This window comes from Eulemur rufifrons, chromosome 9 (genome assembly GCF_041146395.1).
Source record: "Eulemur rufifrons isolate Redbay chromosome 9, OSU_ERuf_1, whole genome shotgun sequence".
In the NCBI taxonomy this organism is placed as follows: Eukaryota; Metazoa; Chordata; class Mammalia; order Primates; family Lemuridae; genus Eulemur; species Eulemur rufifrons.
The window spans coordinates 39,048,705-39,069,543 of NC_090991.1; the positions used below are offsets into that span (position 1 = coordinate 39,048,705).

The 20,839-nt window shown below is 50.2% G+C and overlaps 1 protein-coding gene across 1 annotated transcript; it reads left to right on the forward strand.

Annotated features, from left to right (window-relative positions):
- The first annotated feature begins 4,068 nt into the window (after nucleotides 1–4,068).
- LOC138392153 (amine oxidase [copper-containing] 3-like) lies at nucleotides 4,069–12,567 on the forward strand. Its single transcript, XM_069482585.1, has 4 exons — nucleotides 4,069–5,871; nucleotides 10,105–10,390; nucleotides 11,265–11,394; nucleotides 11,648–12,567. The coding sequence occupies exons 1-4, from the start codon at nucleotides 4,275–4,277 to the stop codon at nucleotides 11,921–11,923; spliced, it is 2,289 nt and encodes a 762-aa protein (XP_069338686.1). The 5' UTR covers nucleotides 4,069–4,274; the 3' UTR covers nucleotides 11,924–12,567.
- Nucleotides 12,568–20,839: the final 8,272 nt, after the last annotated feature.

Here is a 20,839-nt window from a genome sequence, read left to right on the forward strand (position 1 = left end):
ATCAGTCCTACTTGTAGCTAGTGCGGTTTTGTGATCATTGCTTAGATCATCCTTGCACATTTTACACAAGGTATAGTGCGTTTGGAAAACACTTTCAAAGGGTAAACCCGCAAAGAGGGGTCAGGGGCTGGTGCTCTCCTGGCAGCTTCTTTGACTGGGTTTGGTGATGAGGATGAGCTTGTTAATTCCACTGCCTCTTTACCAGCTTAGGTGAACCCCATCCCTTCCAACTCCTCCTGGAAGGTTCCCTTGGCCGCTCCTGCATTTTCTTTTTCTTTTTTCTTTTTTTTCTTTTTAAGACAGAGTCTTGCTCTGTCACCCCAGCTAAAGTGCAGTGGCATTGTCATAGGTCACAGCAACCTCAGACTCCTAGGCTCAAGGGGATCCTCCTGCCTCAGCCTCCCGAGTAGCTGGGACTAGAGGTGCACACCACCATGCCCGGCTAATTTTTCTACCTTTTTGTGGAGATGGGGTCTCACTCTTGCTCAGGCTGGCCTCGAACTCCTGAGCTCAAGTGATCTTCAGCCTCCCAGAGTGATAGGATTACAGGCATGAGCCACCATGCCTGGCCAGCCTTTCTTACTTTAACTGCTAATATTTATCATTGGCCAAATCTTTTGGCTGAAGGTGGACTCTGGCTCCCAGGGATAAACTCATCTTCATCAAGTTCACAGAGGCTGGGGCCAAGTTTATTCACAGAGCAATAGGACCTAGTGGGGGAAGCAGAGTGTGTGGTCCTGTCTTCAGAGTAATTCTCCCTGAAGGACACCTTTGCGATAAGCTTTTAGAGTAATTGGCATGGCAGTTGTTAAGGCTTGGAAGAAAAGATAGTAGAGAGAACAATGTGGAAGCAAGTCTCTTAGGGAGGGCGGTTCCCCGCCCCCACCAGCCACCCCAAGGGGCTCTGCCCCTGGGCCATCACCCACCACCCCATAGGGGGCCCTGGTGACACCCACCCAGAGTGAACACTCGTTGGTAACGCAGGTCAGGACTCAGAAACATTAGCCGTCTTGATGTTATGTTCTTAGTTGGGAGCTGGAGGCGCCTCCCCACCACTGACCGTAACTTCCCAAAGGGCCCAGATTTAGGTTCCCTGGCCCGGATGGCTTGCTTGCCTTGTGGCTGGGCTGGGCCTGACACTAGATTTTATTCACTCTTCTTCTAAAGGTCACAAGAACGGTTTCCATGATGCCTTCCTGCCTTAGTTGTAGTAGTCATTTTGTCTCTGTCTTTCCTGCAAGAGGCTCTCCCGCCCGGCATTTCCATGTTACTGCTCAGTTGCTGGGAATATTGGGTCTGAATTTTACTTCCCAACATTTGGGGGTAAGTATTAAATGTCACTGACACGGGTTGGATATTTGTCCCCTCCCACTCTCATGTTGAAATTTGCTCCCCAGTGTTGGATGTGGGGCCTGGTGGGAGGTATGTGAGTCATGGGGGCAGATCCCTCATGAGTGGCTTTGTGCCCTCCCCGTGATAATGAGTGAGTTCTTGCTTTATTAGTTCACGTGAGAGCTGGTTGTTTAACAGACCCGGCACCACCTCCTCCCTGTCTTGCCATGTGACACACCTGCTTCCCCTTCCCCTTCCACCTTGATTGGAAGCTCCCTGAAGCCCTCACCAGAAGCAGATGCTGGTGCCACGTTTCTTGTACAGTCTGCAAAACCGTGAGCCAAATAAACCTCTTTTCTTTATAAATTACCTCAGGTATTTCCTTAATAGCAATGCACGGCAGCCTAACAAAGTCACGTTTCTTTATTTTTCTATATTAACTAGCTATGTGCCCTCACCCACCTGCTTGGCAGGAAATTCAATTACAGGCATGTTTTGGGGGGGTGTTCATTTTAGGGTTTGGTAAGAATCTGGGACTTTGGGGGACATCAGCTAGACTCAAGTTGGCAGTGATCACTGCTGTCATGCTCACTTTCTGCTCAAGGTGGTGATGGAGGAGGGGCCTGGGTGCTTGGCCGTCACTTCCTCAAGATCCTGGGTGGGAGAGTGGGCTCTACACACATACACACGCATGCTGACCCTACTTGTTAGTCCCACAGAATTCCCCAAAGACCTCCTTTCCTGTGTTAGGGGAGCTCTCAAAAGCCTTTCTCTCCCCTGGGTTGACACACACCCACTTCCTTCTATTGTTGAAATCACAAGGAAGTTTCGACTAGATCTAGTTGCTCCTCGCACGAAGATCCAATTACTGATACAACAAGGATTGCTAAGGGAGAACGGAATTTTTAATATCATAGACATCTTGTCAGGAGAATGAGAGAAGCTACCCCAAATCCATCTCCAAGACTAAAGGAAGCCATGGGCTTTTTAAGGAGGTGCCATGTGCCTTCGGGCAGGTCCTGGTGTGACTAAGAAGGGGCTATGTGCACTGAGGCAGGTCGTGGGCACTGGGGCAGGTCATGGAGGATGGCCATTGTTGGCATCAGGAATCTTGCTCAGGAGACTTCGCAATGTATCCTCTTCAAGGTCAGCTCAGACCAGCCTGGGCAATAGCAAGACCCTGGCATGGTGGCATGTGCCTCTCATCCCTGCTACTCGGGAAGCTGAGGCGGGAGGGTCGCTTGAGCCCAGGAGTTCGAGGTTGAAGTGAACTATGATGAGGCTACTGTGCTTCAGCCTGGGCAGCAGAGCGAGTGTTAGGATGGGAACTCATAGCTCAGGGCTGAGAAGGAATTCTCGACACAAAGATTAGGATGGGTTTAGAGAAAAAGTTTATTTTACTTTCCAAAGGAGGAAAGGGCACAGCACAAAAGAAGGAAAAGAAGAAGTGCTGGCACCGAGGATGAAGGTTTTGGGCTTTTTATTGGGCATTATAAACGGTAAAAAAGTTATTGCTGCAAGCTGATAGCAGAAGGCAGCTGTGGCTGCCTTTTTTCCCTCTTCTCTGTGAGGCTGGCTTATCAGGCTCCTTGGAATGTGATCTGCTGGGAACTAGGGGAGGGTCATGCTCCTTCTATGTGCTCAGTTCTTTTCAAGTGCTGTACAAACCAACTCTGCAAGACCACAAGTTAAGCCACAGGTGGTTAATCAAACAAAAGGAGAGTTGCGTGCTGTGATCTTTCTCTCTTTTTCCTATTAGGTCGTTTATTTTTTTCTCTGTTGGTTAGTTTGTTTATTTGCAATGCCGTCCTTTCAGCAAGACCCTGTCTCAAACAAACAAACAAAAAGGTCAACTCACATGTTTCTTCCTGAGAAGTCTTCCTGGACATGTCCAAGTTGCAGAGGATTCTGCCCAGGCGACGAGGGAAGGAGGTCTCCTTTCTGGAACCCTCAGTCTCTCCCGGTTCCCCTCAGGACAGGGCCACTCAGAGGACAGTGGCTTCCAGAGAAACTTCCCAGCCATTGGCTGTGAGGGACAGAAGCATCTTTGCTCTACACATTGGCAACATTTTGGAGGAGGGTTTCCTTTCTGGAGGTGAGAGTGTGGACTGCAGGGTTGATTCCACAGACAATTTCCCAGTCCACCCGATGTCTGACCTAGCCTATCAGGCAGTCCTGCAAAGGGGCAAGCCATGAGAGTCTCAGTTACACTCTGTTCTGTGCCCCCATGCACCCTCCAGCAATGCACTGGCAGCTTCCCTCACGCTGCCCTCAGTGACCTAGGGTGCTCAGGGCACCAGTCCCCAAGCTTCTCCCAGAGGCTCTGCCTTCCCACCAGGACTCTCGAGCTCCCCTTGGGCAGCTGGTAGGCTTCTGGCTGGTGGAGAGGGGCAGGAGACATTGGTAGGGAGCAGAGCCTGGAGGGCCCAGGAAACTAGAAGGGGGGAAGGAGAGAATCTGGCTACAGAGGCACAGCCAGGTGAGTGTCACTTGCCACCCTGTAGCCCGGAAAAAGGTCCCCTCTGGAGCACAGACAAAGGAGAGCTCCAGGACAGGCCCACTTCTCCTTCCTCTGGCCTCCCCCAACGGTTATCTCCAAAACCCACCCCTCCACCCACCTGATTCCCCAACCCTGACCATGAGTGTGTTGTTTGATTTGGAACAGGAGGTCAGAAGCTCACATGGGCCACTTAAAGTCCAGGTTCCCACTTTTGCTCCACCTCCTGAACCTGGCCTGACTTCCAGCTCCACTCTCAACCCTCTGCCTTTGGCCACTTCTCTTCCACAATACCCATCTTGCCTGTTTCCTAGCAGAACCGCCCAGAGACAAGATCCTCCGGAGGCTGAGAAAGGCATCCCGCACCCAGGTCCTATCTGTTTACCTCTCTGTCTGTCTCTGCATTCAGGATCCAGAGCCTGAGGACAGACCAGGAGCTTTAGCTATGGCCATTTTCATTACATTGTCCCTATTTAGTGTCCTGGTGACAGGCATGGGTGAAGGTGGGGCTGGGAGTGAGAAAGGAGTTGAGAGGGACTGTAATCCAGGCATGGCTCCCCGCTGTCCCTCTGTATCTCCCAGGGCCCAGCCCGGGTCACACCCTGGCCAGAGCCAGCTGTTTGCAGACCTGAGCCGAGAGGAGCTGACGGCTGTGATGAACTTTCTGACCCAGCGGCTGGGGCCAGGGCTGGTGGATCCAGCTCAGGCCCAGCCCTCGGACAACTGTGTCTTCTCAGTGGAGCTGCAGCTGCCCCCCAAGGCTGCGGCCCTGGCCCACCTGGACAAGGGAAAGGCCCCACCTGCCCGGGAGGCGCTGGCCATCGTCTTCTTTGGTGGACAACGCCAGCCCAACGTGAGTGAGCTGGTGGTGGGACCGCTGCCTCACCCCTCCTATATGCGGGATGTGACCATGGAGCGTCATGGAGGCCCCCTGCCCTATCACCGACGCCCCGTGCCGGCCCGAGAGTACCTGGACATAGACCAGATGATCTTCGACAGAGAACTGCCCCAGGTGGCTGGTCTCCTCCACCACTGTTGCTTCTACAAACGCCAAGGAAGGAACCTGGTGACAATGAACACAGCGCCCCGTGGTCTGCAGTCAGGGGACCGAGCCACCTGGTTTGGCCTCTACTACAACATCTCAGGGGCTGGGTTTTTCCTGCACCCCGTGGGGTTAGAGCTGCTGGTAGACCACAAGGCCCTGGACCCTGCCCACTGGACCATCCAGAAGGTGTTCTATCAAGGCCGCTACTATGACAGTCTGGCCCAGCTGGAGAACCAGTTTGAGGCCGGCCTGGTAAATGTGGTATTGATCCCAGACAATGGCACAGGTGGGTCCTGGTCCCTGAAGTCCCAGGTGCCCCCAGGTCCGGCTCCCCCTCTGCAGTTCCATCCCCAGGGCCCCCGCTTCAGTGTCCAGGGGCGTCGAGTGGCCTCCTCGTTGTGGACTTTCTCCTTTGGCCTTGGAGCTTTTAGTGGCCCAAGGATCTTTGACGTCCGCTTCCAGGGAGAACGGCTAGCTTATGAGATCAGCCTCCAAGAGGCCTTGGCCATCTATGGGGGCAATTCTCCTTCTGCTTTACGAAGCCGATACATAGATGGTGGCTTTGGCCTGGGCCACTTCTCCACGCCTCTGACCCGTGGGGTGGACTGCCCCTACCTGGCCACCTATGTGGACTGGCACTTCCTTTTGGAGTCGCAAGCCCCTAAGACACTACATGATGCTTTTTGTGTGTTTGAACAGAACCAGGGCCTCCCCCTGCGGAGACACCACTCAGATTTACACCCCCACTATTTTGGGGGCCTTGCAGAGACAGTGCTGGTCTTCAGATCTGTGTCTACTATGCTCAACTATGACTATGTGTGGGATATGGTCTTCCACCCCAACGGGGCCATAGAAGTCAGATTCCATGCCACGGGCTACATCAGTTCAACATTCCTCTTTGGTGCTGCCCGGAGTTATGGGAACCAAGTTGGGGAGCACACGCTGGGCACGGTCCACACGCACAGTGCACACTTCAAGGTGGATCTGGATGTAGCAGGTAAGACATCCCGGCAGGGGCAAAGGTGCCAGAGGAGAGGACTGCAGTTTCCATGCCTAGCTTTAAAAGTGTTCATTGAAACCTTAAAAATGTAAAAGTATATGAGGTAAAAGTAAAAGTCATCCTCTTCCGTGTTTCTCATCCTTAGCAGGTTGGTTATCCTCCCATAGTTAAAAAAAATTATTTCATACTTTTAAAAATTGCCTCTGTGATGGTAGAATTTGTTATATTGTATACTATGTACAAATATGATATACCAGTATAAGTATTTAGATTTCTATTACCAAAATGGGATCCTAATGTAAGTATACTTTGCTGTTTCTGTTTTTTCATGTAACAACATCATTCAAGCAAGCAACAAATATTTATGAATGTAGACTTGTGCCAAGCACTGTACTATACAATTTAACAAGAGAAAAAATATCATTGCTCTCAGGCAGCTTACATGCTAATGGAGGAGTGGAGAACACAGAGAGCTTTCTGGAAAGATGTGTATGATAGGAACATTTTTAGGCTGGACCTCTGCACGTCAGATCGGAACCCTAACCCTAACACTAACCCCACTGATATAACAGTGCCTTTCTCATAGGACTGTTGTGAGGATTAATGATGACTACTTTTGCAAACTTTGTCTTTTGAAATAACTTTAGACATACAGAAAAGTTGCCAACATTGTTTGAAAGTTTCCATATACCCCTCACTCAGCTTCCTCCAACTTTAATATCTTACAAAACCATAGGCCATGATCAAAATCAGGAATTTAGCATTATTACAACAATATTAACTCATCTACAGACATTATTAGAATTTCATTAGTTCTTCCAGTAATGTTCTTTTTCTGTTCCAGGATCTAATCCAGATCCCCACATTGCATTTAGATGTATCTCCTTAGTCTCCTCCAATCTGCGACAGTTTCTTAGGCTTTCCTCGTCTTTCACGACCTTGACACTTTAGAAGGGTACTGGTCAATTATTTGTAGAATATCTCTCAATCTGGGTTTCTCGGGTGTTTTGTCATGATTAGATTGAGATCATAACATTGAGATCTTGCTTTTTTTTTTTTTTTTTTTTGAGACAGAGTCTCGCTTTGTTGCCCGGGCTAGAGTGAGTGCCGTGGCATCAGCCTAGCTCACAGCAACCTCAAACTCCTGGACTTAAGCGATCCTCCTGCCTCAGCCTCCCGAGTAGCTGGGACTACAGGCATGCGCCACCATGCCCGGCTAATTTTTTGTATATATATATATTTTAGTTGTCCATATAATTTCTTTCTATTTTTAGTAGAGACGGGGTCTCACTCTTGCTCAGGCTGGTCTCGAACTCCTGACCTCGAGCGATCCACCTGCCTCGGCCTCCCAGAGTGCTAGGATTACAGGCGTGAGCCACCGCGCCCGGCCTACAAGAAAAACAATAGAAATGATTTGTGTCTCTCTCAGTGCATCATATCAAAGTACACGTGATGTCAACATGTCTTATCATAGTGATGTCAACCTCATGCACTTGGTTAAGGTGGTGTCTTCCAGCTTTCTCCATCGTAAAAGTTAGTATTTTCCATTTGTAATTAATAAATGTCTTGGGAAAAATACTTTGATACTATGCAAATATCTTATTTCTTTTTTTCCGCAAACTTTTGCCCACTAATTTCAGCATCTGTTGGTGGATTTTTACCTGCAACAATTACTACCGAGGTGTTTCCCTACTGGTTATCTAAATTTTTTTCCTTTTTTTTTGATTTTTTAAAAAAGTTGGCAGATAAAAATTATATATATTTATTGTGTACAACATGTTGTTTTGGAAATATGTATACATTGTGGAATGGCCAGGTTGAGCTAATTTGCATATATACATTACCTCACTTATTTTTTTGTGGTAAGAACACTTAATATCTACTCTTAGCAATTTTCAAGAGTACAATTCATTGTTTTTTTTTTTTGTTTTTTTTTTTGAGACAGAGTCTCACTCTGTTGCCCAGGCTAGAGTGAGTGCTGTGGCGTCAGCCTAGCTCACAGCAACCTCAAACTCCTGAGCTCAAGCGATCCTCCTGTCTCAGCCTCCCGAGTAGCTGGGACTACAGGCATGCACCACCATGCCCGGCTAATTTTTTCTATATATATTTTTTAGCTGTCCATATAATTTCTTTCTATTTTTAGTAGAGATGGGGTCTCGCTCTTGCTCAGACTGGTCTCGAACTCCTGAGCTCAAACGATCTGCCCACCTCGGCCTCCCAGAGTGCTAGGATTACAGGCGTGAGCCACCGTGCCCGGCCCAATTCATTGTTATTAACTATAGTTACCATGTTGTACGACAGATCTCTTGAACCTATTCCTCCTCTCTAACTGAAATTTGGTATCCTTTGACCAACATCTCCCCATCCCCCACCCTCCCCAAACCCCTGGTAGCTGCCATTCTGCTCCCTGCTTCTTTGAGTTCAGCTTTCTTTTAGATTCCACATGGGTGAGAGATCCTGTGGTATTGTCTTTCTGTGTCTGACTTAGTTTCCTTAACATAATGTCCTCCAGGCTCATACACATTGTTGCAAATGAGATTCCCTTCTTAAAACTGAATAGTATTTCATTATGTATATATACCACATTTTCCTTATCCATCAACGTTTTTTCCTAATTCCCTATAATTTATTCATTGGAATTTTCCATACAGAAGAGTTGTCCCTCCTTTTTCATCTATTTATGTATTCAATTATTTATTCATAATTGTATGGACTCAGTGTTATTTATTGTATTCTAAGGGTTAAAACTCAGTACTATCATTTATTTTGTTCCTTACATTTTTCCAACGTTGGCCACTGGGAGGTCCTTTAGGTTGGTTCCTGTGTCCTTTTGTCATGCCTCCACCCAGTCTTTCTTGAGCACTTTCTTACTTTCTGGCACCACAAGATATTCCAATTTCATCTGGTATTTTCTCTGCTCCAGCCTTGGAATCAACCACTTCTCTAAGGAGTTCTGGTTTCTTTTACTGGAGTACGGTATTTAGATACCAAGATCTGGGTACCAGATGTGCTCATCATTACTGGATACCATTGCTTTTAGGCACTCTTAGTGGACTTAGCTATAATACACACACACGCACATTTATCTTTATCTCTGAATCTAAATGATCGTAACTTTTAAGTTAAGGAGCCGTACTTGACACATAGTGAGTCCTTTAGAAATATTAGCTGTTCTTGTTGTTATTGGCTCCTACGTGAGCCCAACTGTGTGAATGGCACAGGAAGAGCTTAGTCTGTAATCGTCACCTAACAGTAGAAACCCTAGGGTGTGGATTAGGGGCAGTGAATCCACAAAAGGAAACTAAGGGTTTGCTGAATCAGTCTCTATTCTCTCCTGGGCCTTGGAAGATGTGGAGGGAACTGCCAACATGTTTTGATTTGGTCTCAGATCATTTCAGTTGACTCCTAACATGGAACCTAGTTAGACTCTAATAAAATTACAAGTTCAGGGAACAGACTCCCACCTCCCCGCCAAGTTTCAAACTGCAAGAGGCACCTCCAAGCCCCAGCAGCATTGGGCCCCACATTGGTTTTCCTTCCCTTTGGTCCCCATTTCTGGTACCTATATGCTGTGGGGTCACTCTGTGCTGGCTTCCTCTGTGCTGATGTGTGGGTGGTGTAAAGTTAGACTAAGACCAGCATTCCCAGCACTTCCATGATACTAACTGTGCCCTTGTTGAACAACCAAGGCACATTATTTAAATTTTCTAAGCCTCAGTTGTCCCATCTGTAAAATGGGGACAATTATAGTTCCTCCTTCATAAGCTTGTCATAAAAGTAAAAGCATCGATACACATAAAGCACTCAGAATGCCACCTGGGCAGACTTCCTTCAGGTTCAGTGAGTGTGGGCCTTATTTCATGATAAGGCAGTTCTGGTGGTGCCAAGGGGCTTTAGATGAGAAGGGAAGACCCCTCTTCGGGCAGAAGGAATGCCACACTGTGCATGGCTCACTAGGCTGTTCCAACCTCAGGTAAACATCCTCTGTAGCAGCCCCTCAGAAGGAGAAGGCTGGTGGAGGCGCAGTCACAAGGCATCTGGGATTATTACCTGAGATGACATTAGGCAGAAAGACCTACTCCAGATCTCTGGATTGAGGATAACTTGGGGAGAGGGAAGTAGGGGCACACTGAGTTCTCGGCTGCTCTTTGGCCCCCACTCTGAGGCCAGATGGGGCAGAGTCCAGAGAGGCCAGGGTGCCTGCATAACAGGCCCTTCCCCCCTGAGCAGGACTGGAGAACTGGGTCTGGGCCGAGGACATGGCCTTCGTTCCCACGGCTGTGCCCTGGAGCCCTGAGCACCAGGTACAGAGGCTGCAGGTGACCCGGAAGCTGCTGCAGACAGAGGACCAGGCCGCCTTCCCCATGGGAGGGACCACCCCTCGCTACCTGTACCTGGCCAGCAACCACAGCAACAAGTGGGGTCACCCGCGGGGCTACCGCATCCAGATGCTCAGCTTTGCCGGGGAGCCGCTGCCCCAGAACAGCTCCATGGAGAGAGCCCTCGGCTGGGGGAGGTGAGTGGCCGTCAGAGAGGGGATGGCGGAGATTGGCTGTAGAAGGGCCCCACAGTGCTCCACCTCCTGTAGGTACACGTGCAAACAAACATACACACGCATTCCCGTGGCCACAATCCTTAGCCATGCAGAATGAAGCCTAGGAACGGTGAGACATGAAGCATTGAAGCAATTGTAGCAAATGGTAGAATCTAGGCTGTGGGTATACACGTGTTCACTATACAGTTCTTCCAACTTTTTTGTGTGCTTGAAACGTTAAAGGTTTTTGTTTTTCCCTCCAACCACATTAAACGTTGGAGGGAAAAACAAAGAGTGGGCCAGACACGGTGGCTCACGCCTATAATCCTAGCACTCTGGGAGGCTGAGGCGGAAGGAGGATGGCTGGAGCCCAGGAGTTTGAGGTTGCGGTGAGCTACGATGGCACCATTGCACTCTAGCCAGGGAGACAGAGGAAGACTCTGTCTCAAAAAACAAAAACAAACAAACAAAAAAGAGCGAGAGAGGAACACAGATCTAAGGGAGGAGTCCCTAGAATCCAGGCATTTGAGGTACTAAACTTGACCGAGGATGGGAATCAGGCCTTGTCCACACATAGGGATCCCAGGCCCATTCTCAGCCGCAGGCGCTGATGTGGTGGGTGATGAGCAACGTTTCTACCCGAAATCTGAACGATTTTGGGCCATCTGGTGTTTAAGGCACAGGATAGTGAACAGATGCAGGACCTCTACAGGGCGCAGGGAGAACCGGGCAGAGAATGGTAAAGAGACTCAACACCCCGAGACCTTTGTGCTCCTTCCTCTGCGTTCCTCCTCAGTGCAGCTGCGGGCCATGGGACCGTGGATGGCCCTGTAGGTCTAACCCAAATCTCCTGTAGGTATCAGCTGGCTGTGACCCAGCGGAAAGAGGAGGAGCCCAGTAGCACCAGCATCTACAATCTGAACGACCCTTGGACACCCACCGTGGACTTCACTGACTTCATCAACAATGAGACTGTTGCAGGGCGGGTCAGTCGAAAGGCCGGGGAGGGAGGGGAAGGGGATGGGGGGCGCGGGGGCTGTGGGACCAAGAATGAGCCACTTCTCTCTCTCCCAAGCCAGATTCCTCAGGGGTCTTTAGAATCCACTAAGAAAGGAAACTTTATGATTTCACATTTTTTCTGAGAAATGACGAAAGTCTAGGCTGCAAGGCCACTGTGGGAGGCAGGGCACGTCCTCAGCAAAGCCAGACCTCATGATCCTCCTTCTTCTCCCCTGCTAGGACTTGGTGGCCTGGGTGACAGCCGGATTTCTGCACATCCCGCATGCAGAGGACATTCCCAACACGGTGACTGTGGGCAACGGCGTGGGCTTCTTCCTCCGACCCTACAACTTCTTTGACGAGGACCCCTCCTTCTATTCCCCTGACTCCATCTACTTCCGGGGGAACCAGGATGCTGGGGCCTGTGAGGTCAACCCCCTGGCTTGCCTGCCCCAGGCTGCTGCCTGTGCCCCCGACCTCCCTGCCTTCTCCCATGGGGGCTTCTCTCACAGCTAGGTGGTCCCTGGGGTGGGGAATCTGGCCAAGGCCTCCAGGGCAGGCTGAGGGGGTGGGAGCAGCTGGGCACGGAACGGGCAGCCTGGTTCCCTCTTCTCCTTCCTCCCACCCCTGATGTCTGTCCCTCTCCCTGTCCCCTGAGGTCCCCTCTCTTCCATTGCCCTCCCTTGCACGCCCCTTGGAGCCAGGAGCATCCTGAGCCTGTGATGCCTGACACAGGGGCACTCGGCTTCCTGGCTCCCAGCTGTGCTGAGTCCCCATCCCAGAGAGGGGAGGACGGCCCAGCCAGGAGCCTGGGCGGATGGCCAGGCTTTTCCCCAGATGACTCCTATTTTTAGACTCCTATTGTTAGGAAAAAATTTTTCTAACAATATTTTTTTTAAAAAACAGACATAATTTACATACCATAAAATATAGCTTTTAAAGTGCACACTCTAATGGTTTTAGTATATTCACAAAGTTGTGCAACATTGCCACTAATTCCAGAACATTTTTATCACCCAGAAAGAAACTCTGTACCTGCTAGTAGTCACACCCCGTTTCCCCCACAAACCCTCCCCAGCTCTAGATAACCAGCCCTCTACTCTCTGTCACAATGGATTTGCCTATATTCTGGACATTTCATGTAAATAGATTCATACAGTATATGATCTTTGGTGATTAGCTTCCTTCACTTAGCATAATGTTTTTGCAGTATATCCATATTGTCATGTATATTATTAATACTTTACTCCTTGATGCCTAAATAATATCTCATTGGATGGATATATCACATTTTGCTTATCTATTCATCAGCTGACAGACATTTGAGTTGTTTCCACTTTTTGGTTATGGATATTGCTGCTAGTTTTTGTGTGGACATATGTTTTCCCTTCTCTTGGGTAAATGCCTAGGAGTGAAATTGCTGGGTTATAAGGTAATCTGGCATTTAACCTTTTAAGGAACTGCCAGATTGTTTTCCAAAGTGGCTGTACTTTTTTTTCTTTTTTTATTGTTTAAAACATACATACCTGTAATCCTGGCACTCTGGGAGGCTGAAGCAGGAGGATCCCTTGAGCTCAGGGGTTTGAGGTTGCTGTGAGCTAGGCTGATGCCATGGCACTCTAGCTTGGGCAACAGAGTGAGACTCTATCTCAAAAAAAATAAATAACATAAAATTTGCCATTTTAGCCATTTCTTAAGTGATAATTCAGTGGCCTTAAGTACATTCAGGAGCTCTCATGGGCCTCCCCAGCTCTCCTCTGCCCTGGGCCTGTACAGACCAGACTGCTCTCCCAAGCCCCCAGGCAGGGTCCCTAGAAGGCCCATGTGTGAGTCTCAGGTCTTGGGCAGGTGCTTCTCTGTTCCCTCTCATCCTGCCACTGTCCTCCTCCTTCCAGTCTTCCTGCTACATCAGTATCTTCTCCCTGCTATTTCCCTCTGAGGTCCTGGGGGAAGTCCTTGCTGCCTCAGGTCTTGTGGTCCCCGTCCCCTCCATCCCTCAATTTTGGTGTCCTCCTCTGTCCCTGGGCTGGGGAAGCCTGGGACCTGCAGGGGCTGTCTCGTTTGAGAGAAGGACGATGCTTGGTTATCTCCTGTGGGAGACATGTGCCTCTGGACAGCGTCCTTCAGCTTGTCTCTCTGCCTCTCACTGTCTGAACAAAAACCTTCCTCCTGTCATCTTAGCATCTATCTACGCTGCCAAATAATCCTCTTCCAAGTTCCTGCTGTTCACACAGATTGTGTGGAGGGTGTCTTTGTGAGGATGCAGGGTGGTCAGGTGACAGCAACAGCTCGGGGTCTGTGGGTAGAATAATGAAGGTCATCTGTTCCCAGGGCCATGGAGACAGTGGCTTCTATTCCTCTGCAGCAGCCAGTGTAGATGGCCGGAATGTCACTGAGGACAGGAACCAAAAAGCCTCAGGAGTTCAGGCAACCAGGCCAGGAGCTGCCCAATCAGGCGTGGGGACCGGCTTGACCTGGTCAGGGCAACAGCCTCCAGGCCGCCCCTCCTGGGCTGTGGACTTCGGCTGGGCATAAGTGAGAACTGGGTATTTGCCAGGAAGGGCTTCCTGGCAGAGTAAGTGAGGAGGACGTGGGGCTCAAAGACCGGGTCTGCTCAGGTGCATCCGGGCCGGAGACTCACGTGGTCTGTGGTCCCTGCCTCCACTTATGTAGCTTGCCTGCTTCTACCGGTGTCTTTTCTGGGGACGGCGAGATCAAGACAAGGGGGGGGGGTCTCTTCTCCAGCAGGAAGCCCAGGCTGCCCACCCAGCCTGAGGGGAGGTCCCTGCCTGGGCAGGATCCGGCAGGAGGGATGTTCAGGGCACAGATTTGGGTCCAACTCAGCTTGTGACCTGAAGGGACATCACAAACCCAGAGCTCGGGCCACATGGAGTCCTGTGGTTCCCTTGAGAACTGCCTGGACCCCCAGGTCAACCATGTGGGCTGGAAAGGAACTAAGTCCTGGCAAAGGGAACTTTATCCACGGACTGAAAGCCGTGGGAACCACGTTCTGGATTCGTGGGGACGGCAGAGCCGGTGGTCGTTGCTGTTTCTTCTTTCCATTGTCTCAGCTGGATGAGTTAGCTTCTCTTCACCCTCTCAGCCCAGATAAATATCTTGTTTTGACTTTCCTGTATTTTCTTGTTTGAAGAAATTTGGGCCCTGTTGGCGGATATGCTCTGTCTTGCCCCCAAAACAAATGGTGTGGGCAGCCAGGGCCACTTCCGTGGCTGCTCCACACGTCGCTTATCCAGGTGCAGAGAAGGGGGGAAGGTGGCCCCAGGCTGAGGTCTGGGGGGACCAGGCTGCTGTGGCTCACCTGCTGACGAACGGGTGTGCAATGAGTCTCCCCACTGGGGGCAGAGTGTACGGCCCAAGCGGCCCAAAGGCGTGCATGTACCCCAAACTGTCAGGAAAGGACCCTGAGGTGGCCTGTTGGAAAGCTCTGCTGGAACGTGTCCTTCTAGCTTCAAGAAAGAAGCAACCGGACCCTGAGGAATGCAGCCCAGAGACGTCCAAAGGGTCAGAATCACAAAGTTCTGGGGCAAACCTGGTGAGCGCCCTGGGGTACCTTGGGTTCATGTCCACCCTGCCCATGGTCTGGCCCGGGCTGCTGGCGAGCCTGCCCCATCCCCATCCTGACACAGGCGACCAAGTCTGCTCTGCTCAGGCTCTGCACCGGGGCCCGTAGCTTCTGTGACATTCCTCCTCTCCACGCCCGAGGCCTGTGACCGAAACAATTTCATTCAGCTGCCCGAGAGACTCACGAGTCCTTTATTCATTCAGCAAGTGTTTTCCAGCCCCTGCCGTGTGTTGGGTCCCTATTAATTCTATGGTAATAATCATTGCACTAAATAAAATTGCCTTCTAGTCATGTCACGGTGGAGTGAGGGACACTCAGAGGAAGAGGCTGTTGCTGACCCCATGAAGCTCCCACTGCTAGTGCCAAGAGGCCAGCAATGAGCCTTTGCATTTCAAAAAACAGTCTATTCAAGAAACAAAGAGGGGTGGAGGTCAAAGTGGGGTCAAAATAGGAGAAGGGAGTAGGGGTGGGGAGGGGGTGGTGTAAGGGACAAGGTGGGGATGGCAGGAGGTGGGGTTGGGCTGGGGACAAGGATGACAGTAAGGAGGACTGGGTAGCCCTCTGGCCTCTCCAGGCTACAAGCCTGCACTTCCTATCTCGCCCCATCTATCCTGAAGCAGAGAAGTCTTCATCCATTCATTCATCAAACACTTCTTGGACTCTTCCTGAATGCCGGACTTGCACTGTTGCACAAAAATGAGTATCCCCCCATCCTTGCCCTCAAAGAGCTCGAAGTCTCTGGGCTGAGGGAGGTCTGTTTGTAAACAATTACAAACATTGGGATGAGAGCTATGCCAGACAAGAGCACAGAACAGGGATTTGCCTATGGCCTGTGGGAGTCTAGGAGGGCTTCAGAGAGGAGGTGGCAGGTGTGTGTGTGTGTGTTTAATTGTATTCCTTTTCTTATGTGAATTAGTAATACATTCACATGTTCAAATTCCTGAAGGCACAAAAGGGTACGTGCCCGGTGATGGCTGCACACCTCTATGAATATACTAAAAACCACTGAAACCATTGGATTGTATACTTTAAATGGGCGAATGCTGTGGTCTGCGACTTATATCTCAATAAAGTTGTATTTAAGAAAGAGTTTGTGTCTCCATCCCACCTCTGGCCCTGGTCCCTCACTGAAGTCAAGCAATATTGTGAGTTTCTGGGGTATCTTTTTTGTTGGGGTGAGGGTGGTGAGTGACATCTTCAGTGGCAAATGAGCGGCATTTAGTTAGCTAGTAACCTGGGCAGCAGGGTGTTCCTGGTGGAGTCATGGGCACCAAGGCTCATGGTCCTGGGCATGCCCCATGGCTGGGGGAAAAGTGGGTGGCAGAATGGCAAGGGATAGATGGGGCCCGTGAGCAAAGCTTTGGATGCCGCAGGGCCCAGTCTGCATTTTGTCTGTGAGCAGCGATGAGCCAAACCTTTGAGCTGCACAAAAAACAGTGTGACAATAATAACAAAAAAAGCATCACCCAGCTCTCCCTCCAACATCCCGTTGTCACCCGTCTAAGCTCTGCTGCAGTTCTTGTCTCTGCGCACTCGTGCACTCTGTGCACTACCTAGTTAGGTAAGCACACTTTTACGTTTCCTGTTTACATTTAACATTACAGCATAGGCATTTTAACAGGCTGCCACGTCGCACTGAAATGGATGGTTTTTAAAGGCTAAGGGATACTCTCTCAGGTTAGTAGTAAACAAATCATTCTTCATTGGGCAATTGGGTTGGTTCCAATTTGCTATCAAGTGGAAGAATGACCCAGTTGATCTTGGGTTTGGACAATGGCTTTTACGTAGCAGACTCACAGGCTCAGAGCTACCGGGGACTCTGAGGGTCGGCTGGATCCATCCTCAGGGCTTCCACGGCCTTGAATCAGCACCTAACCCACCTGAGCCCATTTCTTCATCTGGATAATGGTAACATATCTGAATCACTCAAAAGCTTTTAGGCCTTGGTAGGTTTTTCTCACTCTGGAAGGGCCTTGCACCAAAGGAACTATTTGAAGACATTTCGTCCATATGGGGTCCCCATCTTCTGGTCTGGAAAGGTACGCCCATCACCCTCTTGCCTTCCTTGCTCAGATGGCAGAAGAATGTGTGGGGCAGGCACATTCTGGACACTCAAGAAGAGACGTTTGGGGCTGTCTACAGCGACGCTGAGGCTGCGGTTTCATTTTCTTTGACTTCAGTGGTGAATTTGTCCACTAGACACTGTGCTCGGTGCTGGGGAGACAATGGGTGCCAGACACACAGTCGTGCCTGGCTTGGCCCAGAAGAGAGGCTGTGGCGACAAGGACACCTCTCCGATGGCTCCTGGAAGTGGGAGCCAGCCCAGGCCCTCCACCTGCCCCTCAGACAGTCTGGCCCCCACTGCCCTGTAGCTGCCACGGAGACCTCACTGGATGAAGGGAAATAGACTGTAGCATTCTCAGGGGGCTCGGGTCTCAGACACCCTCCTGCTGCAGGTCTCCCAGGCTCCTTAACTCTCGGACTGTGGGTCAGCAGATGATAGGGACCCTCAAGGAACATGATGTCTCTGTACCGCAGAGACTACTCTGGGCCCAGTGATTCCCACTCTTGCCTCATTTAATCTTCACAACGTACTTAAGAGGCAGATATTATTATTCCCATTTTACAGATGAGGAAACTGAGATTCAGAGAGATTAGGAAACCTGCCCAAAGTCACGTGGCTGGTAAAAGGTGGAGCAGGGATTGAACCCAGATCTTCGTGGAATTATACCTCACTCCTTTCCCCGGGGCTGCGGCTCTTCTTCACCACCTGGTAGGCCTGTGTGAAGAATTCAATGAGGTAATGCCTGAGAAGCACTTGGCCCCTGATCTGTGTTAAGTGATCCTCTAAGAGCAAAATCAACACTAAGAGGACAAGGGCAGAAGTAGGCACAGGTGCTTTTCACAAAGGCGCTCAACCTTGACTGCACGTTGCAATCACCTGGAGAGCTCGTAAAACCCAACATACACAGACTGCACCTCAGCCCAATAAAATCACAGCCTCTGCGGGGGAGGCTCACACAGCAGCGGCTTTTGAATTTCCCCAAGTGGTTCTAATACTCGGCCAAGGTTGAGAGAATTCTGGAGACGGGAGTTCCGTTCCAAGCCTGCCAGAGGAGACTGACTAAGCAGAAGCTACGATGTATAAAGTTGTGTCCATCAGAAGGGCAGAAAGGGGGCATCCCAGAGCCTGCCCTGGCAGTGACAGTCAGCCACGCCTGGCGCAGAGGACCTGGCACAGGGCCGGGACATGTCCCAGCCTGGAGGCACTTTAGCCACGCAGATGGGGGCACCAGGCCCTATCGAAGGCATCTCGTGACCAATGGCTGGCTCTGAGTCCCAGCGTGACAGGCCAGCTTCCCACCACATCATGAGCGTGGGAAGAAAATGGGCACTTCTCTTACAGCTCTTGCAGTAAAGGAACTAGCTGGCGTTGTGATAGTAATTTGGCTTTTGCTTTGACAGCAAATCAATAGATTGGCCTTCAGGTGTTTCTTCAGTAAATGTAGATCCACCCTGAATGATAATTCCCCTTGTGAACCGATGCATCTGGTTTCTGATTCAGGCTCCTCCCTTGGACTATGGGGAATTCGCCAAGAAACCATCTCGAGGTGTCCTGGGAGACATCAGCCGGCCTTGCCTGATGCACACCATCTGTGGCACAGAATTCACATCTAACTTCCAGAGCAGACACTCTCTCTATAGGCAAATTTCCCCCTTCCTTCCCTCCCTTCCTATAGATTTTCCTTGGCCACCTTCCCCCTTTTAAATCTCCAGAGCTTCCTGCTCTCTGCAGGGTGTACTGGGTTATTCACAAACCCGGGTTCAGTCCCCTGCTCCCCACCCCATCCTGATGCCCACACTCCAGACACCCCAGACCACGACCACGTGCCCTTCCCCAAACAGACCATTCCCACCCTCTCAAGCCCCGGCCCATGCCCCTTCCTCTTTATTTATTTATTTATTTATTTTTTGAGACAGAGTCTCGTTCTGTTGCCTGGGCCAGATTGTCATGGCGTCCTCATAGCTCACTGCAACCTCAAACTCCTGAGCTCAATCCATCCTCCTGCCTCAGCCTCCTGAGTAGCTGGGACTGCAGGCACACACCACCCCGCCTGGCTAATTTTTCTACTTTTTGTAGAGGTGGGTCTTGCTCTTGCTCAGGCTGGTCTCGAACTCCTGACCTCAAGCAATGCTTCCTGCCTCAGCCTCCCAGAGTGCTAGGATTACAGGCCTGAGCCACCACGCCTGGCCCCTCCCTTCCTCTTTCCCCTTCCTCCCTTTTTCATCTAGTAACACCTTGTTTGTTCTCTAAAACCCAATTCAAATATCGCTCCCTCTGTCTTTCCCTGAGCAAACGTCTTTGCTTTGTTCTGCCTGCTCCCCTAGTACTTCGGACAGAACTCTGCGAGGTTCACACGCTGAACTCTAGGTCATTGTCCACGTGTGTCCTCCTCTCACTCCCACATCAAACCTGGCCTGGGTGGCCTGGGGCCCAGCGTGGTGTCATGCTCATTAATGGGTCCTTAAATACATCTTTGTTGAAATTCGAATAAACAGTTAACAGCTGTTAAATCTGAGTAGTGTTTTTTTTGTCTTTTTAAAATCCATGTCACATTCATTTTATCATTTGGCTACCTCAAAAGGGAAGATCTAAGGGAATCCAAAGATCTGAGTGAAAAATCACCCTGGCTGCCCAGGTCAAGCCAGGACACAGAACACAGGACAATAGCGACACACTGAGCCGAAGCATTTCCTTTCCAGATGAGACCCGCACCACCTGAACCAACAACTCAGCAAAGGTTGCAGGAAGGAGACGGGCCAAAGGGTTTCTGGGGTGGTGGACGCTGGCAGAGCTGTAAATCAGTTCCCCACACTGAAATGTCCCTGAAACAGCCCAGGACGGGCCCAGAGCCTGGAGCTAGACCCAAGAGGGCATGGTGTGGGAGGACTAGAAGCATAGGCTAAGCCAGGCACAGTGGCTCACACCTGTAATCCTAGCCACTCTGCAGGCTGAGGTGGGAGGATCTCATTGAGACCCAGGAGTAGGGGTCTGCAATGAGCTATGATCACGCCACTGCTCTCCAGCCTGGGTGACAGAGTGAGACTTCCATTTCCTAAAAAAAAAACAAAAACTGTAGATTAGAAAATTGGACCACAAAACAATATGGAATTTGGCATATAGGTAGGGAGGGCATGTTTTGGAGGCAGTAGCTCAATAAAGTAAAGTTTTCCTCATTCTGGGTAAGCGGAGGCAATGTGGTATAGTGGTTTGAAGTGTGGCTTCTGCAGCTAGATTGCTGGGGTCTGGATCCAGCACATGTGACCTTGGGGAAGTTATTTAACTTCTCTGCACCTCACCTTCCTCACCTGTAAAATGGGGACACTAATAAAATCTACCTTAGGATATTTATGAGGATTAAATGAGTAAATCCATGTAGTTTGCCAAAACTGGTCCCTGGCATATAGTAAATGTTCAGTGAATGTGAGTGATTATTTAATATTTTGTTATCAGCGTCTACTGAGTATTTGAGTTACTGTGTAAGAAAACCACCCTAAAACTCTGTGGTTTAGAACAACAGACCAGCTGACCTTGCTCACCATTCTGCAGGCTAGCAACGTGAGCTGGGCTCGGTTGGGCAGTTCCTCTGCTGGAGTCTCTGGGGATCACTCAGGTGGCCGCAGTTACCTGGCAGGTTGTCGGGGGCTAGGTGGTCTAAGATGGCTTTGCTCATACGTCTGGCAGCTGGGGCTGGCTGTTGGGCCACACGTTATGGCAACATGTCTCCAGTAGGCTGCCTGGACTTCTTCCCTTTGTGGTCCAGGGTTCCAACAGTAGCCCAGAGAGG